Genomic DNA, 7,966 nt, shown 5'->3' with positions numbered 1-7,966 from the left:
AATTTGGAAGCAGTACAAATGCAAATATGTACAGCATAAATACATACAAAACAATACAAAATATAAGGTTTTGCACTCTACATATTTGCATTTGTACTCCTTCGAAACTCAGCCTTAAGGTTTCTTTTGTTATTGCAAATTGTATTATGAATGCCTTATTTGGGGCTCTGTATTGCATTTTAGAAACCCATTTTCTGTAATCTGTTCTTAGATTTAGATGTCCAAAGCTAGATGGTTGCATATGGTTCCCATTCAATATGGCTTCTTTCTGAGGTCAGTCACTATCTTGAACCATTGGATTTCTGTTTGAAAGTCTCAATGTGCCTGTTGATCTTAGTATTTGCAGTGAGCTGAAAGGTTACCTTTTCAATTTATTACAGCGTGACTGGTTAGCCCTCTTCCTTACTCATCTTTTGTGATTGTTAAAATGAGCTTAGTGAATGCATTTACCTTAATTAATTTACTCATCCTTTGTTTTTTGATGTTTTTAATTTTCTCCTTCTATTTTAAAATTTGAATGGATAATGTGAGGTTTAGAGTGTTGAGGATGAACCTGTTGTGTTTGGTTTAAGTACTACATTATTAATGGTTTGGCAGAGAAAGGGAAGATACTAAAATGCATTATTTTTGTCCCTTGAATTCTCATTATTTTTTTATCCAAAATACAGCCTCACAATTGTTGTTCACTTTTAGATATATGTCGTGTGTTAGACCTAATGCTATTTACATGTGGAGGACTTTTTTAGATGTCTGTTTTTTTATGGATAAAACTATCAGAATGCAGTTTGCTATTACCTTACTCCTATATGAATACCCTTCCTCTTGGTTGCTCTATCTTTCATGTAAAGTGGACGCCACATCATTTTACTTTCTCCAAACAAACAAGACAACATCACGCCTAAAGCAAAAGTAAACCATAATTTACTTTCATCCCATTTACAGTCCCTTGCACTACAGAAAGTTTTATTTGCATTGATGCAAATGCATGAGAGTGCAAACGGACTGAGTTCATTATAGTTTGCTTTTGCTTTGGATTTATCTTTATCTTGTTGTGGTATCATAGTCAGACGCTATCATGTTTACTCTGTCAGTAACATAACATAGTGAGTCCTGGTCCCCACCCATAACTTAATAATGGATATGACATTCATAAGGCTTGATGATGATGTACCCCTAGGTTTTTGAAATTGCTCTACACTTGCCTCATGTTGTCACATTAGTCTCTTTCATGATGACAACTTTGGCATTTTCAATTATATGGGTGCCATTTTTAGTTTACTTTGTCTATTATGACATTGAAACCGAGTAGCTTGAAGATGACATAGAGGAGGGGGGGGACTGGGGGGGGGTGGTATTTGATTGTCATTCGTTTCCTTTGTGCCAATCGAAGGCTTCTGCGTGATCTTTGTTGTAATTGACTGTTACTTTTATTAAAGAGGTCTATTAAGGATTTATCAAGAAAGGAAGGCAATGAGAACTGATGCTTTTCTGCAGGTTTTTACTCTGGTGTTCTTGGTATGGAAATCCAATGAGAAAATAACATAGAGATAACAGATGTATTTTACTCTGGTGCCAATCGAAGGCTTTTCTGCATGATCTTTCTCATCATATTCACAAAAAGACAATTTGTCTGAGAATAAGTTCATAAATAAAACACAGAAATAAAGGAAATAGAAAAAGAAACAAAAAAAAAAAATAGTTATGTGGCACAATAAACAAATCCCACCAAGACTGTTGTTCGTTTTCAGAGGGCAACTTCTGTTGCACAACTGCACCCTTGAAAAACTAAATTTCACACAAAATGAGTCATTTTGGGGCCACTGACTCATTTTTAGTTAGAGTCTTGTCTCTAAGAGAAAGCGAGCTGGCTCAATCTTTGCTGCATAACCAAACTTAGATGTACTGTTCACACAAAATGAGTCATTTTGGGGCCACTGACTCATTTTTAGTTAGAGTCTTGTCTCTAAGAGAAAGCGAGCTGGCTCAATCTTTGCTGCATGACCAAACTTAGATGTACTGTACTTCCTGTAGACCCCCGTAAGCTTCCCAGATCCTGCTTTCTGATGAAAAGTAACCATCAATCTAGAGCATTCCCTGAAAGCATAATAATAAACAACACTTCGTAAATAGGACATCTCTTGACCCATAAGAAGTAATGCAACTTGTTGAAGGAAATGCATGGATCACTCACAGAAGCTGATCTTCTGAGTAGCTAGTATGCCACACACTGGTTTTACTCCACTGCTTATAGCCACTAAGAGTACACTGGGCAGTGTAGATTGCAGCTGCAGCTAAATGAGATGGTGGGAATTTGAGCGTTTCATACTCAACCAAGCAAAGTTCAATCAGGAAGAAGGAGAGAAGCTCAAGCTGGTTCAAAGTCACAAGTAGAATCCTCATTAAGATTATTTTGCTTAAGTTTAGCTGGTCCAAATTAAATGAGCATCCACAGATTAAAGGTGATATGTGAAAGAATATTAATAATAACCTTCTTGTCAGATTGAGCTACCTTGAGGAACCTTCTCATGAAAACATAAGGAGTTGGGACAGACATGTTGAACTGTATTGTGTTGACCATCAATTTCTCCTGCAACCATGGGAAGCTGTTTTTATTTTTGAAAATTAACTAGCAGTGGTGCCCCATTGAGGGGGTCAGGAAAATTACCATCTCAAGAACTTCCTTCCTTGTGTAAGCCTTGTCAGATATTAGAATTAAATCATCCACAACAGGAACAGAAACTTCCTCATATTTGCACGCTAAAAGCATGGCTGTCACCCCTACCAGCTGAAGCTTCTTTCTTACCACTGTTTCCCGTGCTAAGAATCTATCTATAAGATTGACAGTAAGGAATAAAGTCTCATCCACGAGTTCAAACTTGTAGTGTACCTATGAGATTTGTTTAAGTAAATTAGTAACCCTTGAAAGGTGCCCAATTTGGTAATCTGCCACGCGACTTCCACCAACTATATCAGGGGGATCAAACATTATCAAAGGCTGGCTATAACAATATGTCCAATTATTCTCATTCTAGGAATCAGGCCACTAGGACACAATTTTATATACCTCAATTAGCCAATCAATGAGAATAGCCCTCATTTTCTGGTTGATGTCGAACTGTTGCACCATATAGTTTGGTGAGACGCAGCTACAATTCTGCACAGACATGGTTTTGTAAGTTAATCAATCTCAATTCTCAAACTAGTTTATCAGAGCTCTTCTCCTCTAATGTTCAGTCCAATCTCCAAAATTTTGCACCATCTGCCATCCATCGGAAGAGTCCCTGACTGGATGGAATGGAAATGTCTGACTTGATCGGATTTTCCATCTGAAAATATAATAAGCAATAATATGATCACATGCTTGGGCGGGTCATTAAATTTCCATCTGAATGGAGTGCCCTCTGTTTATTAAAAAAAAATCAAGGGAATGTTTGAGGATATACCCCCACTACTATTGGATGGAGTATGGATGGTGAAGTGTCCTAGTGCTAGATCAATTGCCAAGGCTGCAAACTGAATTGAATCTTATACATCATATTAAATTTGAATATCATATATGATTAATAAATTAAATTAAAAATTATCAAAGTGTTTCATATTGTTAATAAAATGAACTAGAAATGACGTGCATATGTAATGAACAAATTTACAAATGATTTTCAACATTGAAACTAACTTCACAAATAGATGCATATTAACTTTATATAGATATAAGCATATTTTCAATACTATTTGATTGGAGGATCCATGTTAGATCTAATTATAAATAAATCAAATTTGGATCCCTTAATCAAATTTAAATTCGGACAAACAGACACCATATGAAACCCCACCTTGCATTGAGACAAGAAAATATTATCATGGTTACTCAATAATTTGAGGAGATATTCTGGATGAAGCATGTGAAAACCATGTTGTTTTAAACAGAGAAGCCAGTGAAGGGTCACCTCAGTTTTTCTGTAGTAAGAATAGATATCTTCAATGTATTCAACAACTGCAAGTGGGTTCTTTTTGTCACCACTGTCGATGTCCATTACAGGATCCGTCACTATATCCTCCATTTCCACTTCTTCCTACAAGATTTAAAAGCAAAGTTGATGCTTCATGCTTCCACCGACATAGCCAGAAATCCATATCAAAGTGTTTCACATACCATCTGGTCAATTTCATCCAACATGTCTTCAGTGTGCTTGACGAACATGGGAACAGCTAAATCATTAGCTCCTTTATAATCATCCACATCTATGATAGTACAATCTTGGGACACGCTTGGATTCACAACTGGAGGGATTGGTTTTTTGACCTCCTTTAAACAAAATGCGAAAAGACCAATTACTATGATCAAGCAATGCAAAAGCAACTTTTTTTTCAGTAGTATGAAGGATGTACCTCGGGACAAGATTGCTGCCTACTGGCCATTTGAGCAGCAAATTTCCTAAACAAAGATTGTAAACCAATTATGATAGCTCCTCCATGAAAATAAATACAACCAATTTCCTACAAAGAAACGAAAACGAAGGTTTGTTTTCCACCTTGTAATTGGTCGATGAGCAGGAAGGAGTGGGTTCTTATCACAGATTGCATGTTTTCTGAGTCACAGAAACTAAAATTAGAATATCAACTAAGAAAAGACGAATTAGTCCTGACTAGATTGAGAGAAAGAATGGACTTTAGAATAGGGTTTAAGAAATTACTCTGATAGGGCTCTCTTGTTGACCGCAGGAGGGTAAGGGTGAGCTCCAACTAAATTCCGATTAATGTTCCTCAGAGCTCTTCGGTTATATCCGACCTCCGGGACGAACTTACCATCTCGCATTGGAAGCCCACCTTTTAAATTAAAAAGAAAAAGATGAAAAGTTCATAATAATAGAACTTATTTTTTTACAGATAAAATCATAGTTTCAGATAAAGTGTTTGATGGCTTTGCTCTGTCCATTCCCCTCCAAAAATAAAATAAAAACTAAAACACGATCATTTACCTTGCAAATTTGCAGGTCTTAAAACTCCTGGATTGTTCTCATCTGATCCAACCATATTGATCATCTACAAGAACAATTAACAAGAAGAAACAATCCAAATATTTTTAGGAAGAAGAAAACAAGAAAAAAAAACTATAAGAACACTAAAGCCCCCGAACTAACTTAGGTCATGTAAAATAGAAATGCAAACAAGAATAAATTTCAACAACCAAAACCGACATCATAAAATCGTGGACGACGATCACCAACCTACGGAAAACCCTCTAAATAACCCTTTTCGATTTCGACCGGCCGAACTCCGGCGGCGAACGCCGTCAATCTGACCAGAATTGCAAACTCGAAGAGAGAGATAGAGACTACTCATAAAACTCCATTTAGAGGAGCAATGGAGGCATTTTATCTTGGAGTCTCTTCTCTTCTTTCCGGTTATTTTAGGTTTCTGGCTTGTCAAGGAAAAAAGAAAACGAAATCAATACCGAAACACAGTCGGAAATAATGGATATAATGTCCGCATATGATATCTTTTTCTAAAACCAACGGCTAGTGAATGGTGCCCGTTGGATCTTGGGAGGGAAAGTCACGTTGATCTTAGAGATCTCAACGGTTACCTGGCTTTCAAAATTTTGAGTTCTCTTTCTCTTCATCTTTATTTGGAAAGCGAGTTCTATCGTTGGGTGGGTGGAAAGTAGGATGGGCTCTTCTTTCAGACTCTCAATAGAGCAAACTGGGTGCTCTTTGCCACGTCGCACATTAGGGCAAACTAACAGCAATGAATGCCCTCCCGGAAATCAGCACCTGTCCCATGAGTAAAAGATATTGGCTCACCTTTAAATAAAGAGTTTTTTTTATTTGGGTAAAAGTACGGTGGGACTAAAACATTCTGACCTGGATTGATCAGCCATTCTGACCGTGGATCGATGCCAAATCCATTGGCAAGATGTGATTTATAAGAAAACTATTAATAGATTAAGTGGGGTGTGTAATTTCAGATTTCTGAAGTGGAGTGAAGTGTACTTATACCTTAAAATAAATCCCACTTAAAAGACCACATCTCTTGGAAAATCATTGAAATATATATTTTTTAAATTCCAGTAATACCTGTTAGAATTAAATGGGATTTGAAATATATATATATATATATATATATATATATATGGTTCACTGTTGAGTTTTTCATTAAATGAAGTCAGTCGGCCATGGAAGCCAAAGGGCAAATTTCTTAAACTATTATATTTTTCAAATTTTCTAAAAATACCCTTTAAGCACCATCTGAAGCCACTTCTCCTATTAAACAAAAATGTTCTATTTACCCTCACAATGTTAATCGCCATTCCTCTTCTTCTTCTCTTAGAGGGTTTTCATAGGGAGGAAGTTGTGCTACTTTAATACGGGTGTGATGGTGATTGATCTAGTGAGATGGAAGCAGGGCAATTACTAGAGGAGAATATTGGGGCTGGCTGGCTTCAATTACATAAAGAGAGGAGGATTTACGAAATGGGTTCGCTTCCGTCATTCCTACTTGTTTTTGTTGGAGATTTTGAAGCTATTAGGAGGTATTTGCATACTAGTCCAATAATTTGGTTGTATTGGAGTAGCAAAGGAAAACCATAGGAGGTATTTGCAAAAGTCTCCTTCAATGGCAACAAACTATAAAAATGCTCTGTTCTGACAACTTTGGCAATGAGTGGATAGGAAAGCTATCTGCTGGTCAATATGCAGACCCACACGAAACACTTGGCCAAGTTTGCTGATAGAGAAGCTATCCCCTTGACCCAACCATGCCCAGGCCACCTCCATCCTTCCACCAACAAAGCTCTTCTCAACAAGCTATCCCCTCTTTACAGAGATGTTAAGCTTTTCCACCATAAGTAATAAACAAGGAAAACAAAAATCGGTCATGCCTAAGTCAAGCCACTAGCTCCCTCTATTTTTCAAGAACTAAAATGAGTGTAATGCTTCTTTTGCATCTTATGGAATTGGACGAAACCTTGTCTTGAAATTAAAATTTTCAAGAACTACACGAGAACTTGATGTTAGCGAGGATGGTGCAGGAGTTCGAGTGGAATGCTCACCCCTCCCAACACAAGATAGACTTCAGCAAGAAAATGGAATTCACAATTGTGACGAACAATGTTAGTGAGGATGGTGTAGGAGTTCGAATGGAATGCTCACCCCTCCCAACACAAGATAGACTTCAACAAGAAATTGGAATTCACAATTGTGACGAACAACACCCTTCGGGCTGTGATCAAGACGCAGACTTAAAAGCTCTCGGGATCTGACACTATGGCGAACTCATTATTTTCAATGAAATTTCAAAAGCTTCTAAAGTTTGAACCATGTATGTTTTATTTCCTGTTATTCTATTTGTTGAAGAAAAATTTTACATGGTATGTGAGTTGTGACTGTGATTTCATCTCTCTTTCCATAGTTGTTATATCATTTTCTTTCTTCCTTGTTTTTATGTAGTAATATCCACTAGGTTCTCTAGTGGAATACCAAAAATCCTTAGCAGCGGTGGCGTCGACAATTGAATTCCAAGTTAAACAACCAAGCGATTTGGGTGATTTACCCTCTAGAAGAGGATTACCCCGCTATTATTTCTCAGGTGTTCGTGAAGTATCCCAAATTTCTTAGGGTAAAAAGAAAGGAAAAGGGTAAAATGATCTGAATATTATTATTAAGGTTATTTTTGGTATTATGAAATTATTTAAACTGCACTTGATCTCATGTGATGGCCCTAACTGACAGTGAGTTAACATCAGGTATTGAATTGTCGCAAATTGAAAGTTCGGGGACCAAATTGTCACTCGAGCCAAAGTACAAGGTACTGACCAAGTATTTTACCTATATTATATATATTATATTTATAATATATAATATATATAATATATATGCATGTATATTACATATTTGTATATAAACTATATTTAGTTTTGGATTAATTAATTATATAGTCTGAACTTTCAAAAACAACTAATACATAC

The 7,966-nt window shown here is 36.6% G+C and overlaps 1 protein-coding gene across 4 annotated transcripts; it reads right to left on the bottom strand.

Annotated features, from left to right (window-relative positions):
• Window positions 1-1,559: 1,559 nt before the first annotated feature.
• Window positions 1,560-5,596, bottom strand: LOC148849779 (G2/mitotic-specific cyclin-2-like). Of its 4 annotated transcripts, none has more exons than XM_088947022.1 (12): window positions 5,229-5,596; window positions 4,980-5,043; window positions 4,695-4,827; window positions 4,533-4,589; window positions 4,390-4,435; window positions 4,154-4,306; window positions 3,948-4,073; window positions 3,065-3,154; window positions 2,666-2,887; window positions 2,510-2,560; window positions 2,192-2,370; window positions 1,560-2,094 (listed from the first exon to the last, which is right to left on the bottom strand). In XM_088947022.1, exons 2-12 carry the CDS (start codon window positions 5,041-5,043, stop codon window positions 1,950-1,952), a joined length of 1,266 nt encoding a protein of 421 aa, XP_088803148.1. In that variant the 5' UTR covers window positions 5,229-5,596; the 3' UTR covers window positions 1,560-1,949. The 4 variants fall into 4 exon arrangements, with proteins under 4 accessions (XP_088803148.1, XP_088803146.1, XP_088803145.1 ...); XM_088947020.1 differs by having other exon boundaries at window positions 2,510-2,587; window positions 5,229-5,474; XM_088947019.1 differs by having other exon boundaries at window positions 2,489-2,587; window positions 5,229-5,467.
• Window positions 5,597-7,966: the final 2,370 nt, after the last annotated feature.

This window comes from Nelumbo lutea, chromosome 5 (assembly GCF_056320005.1).
Source record: "Nelumbo lutea isolate HS-2025 chromosome 5, American lotus-T2T, whole genome shotgun sequence".
NCBI lineage: Eukaryota > Viridiplantae > Streptophyta > Magnoliopsida > Proteales > Nelumbonaceae > Nelumbo > Nelumbo lutea.
The sequence above is the reverse complement of the archived record's forward strand: the minus strand, read 5'-3'. Positions and strand labels throughout refer to the sequence as shown.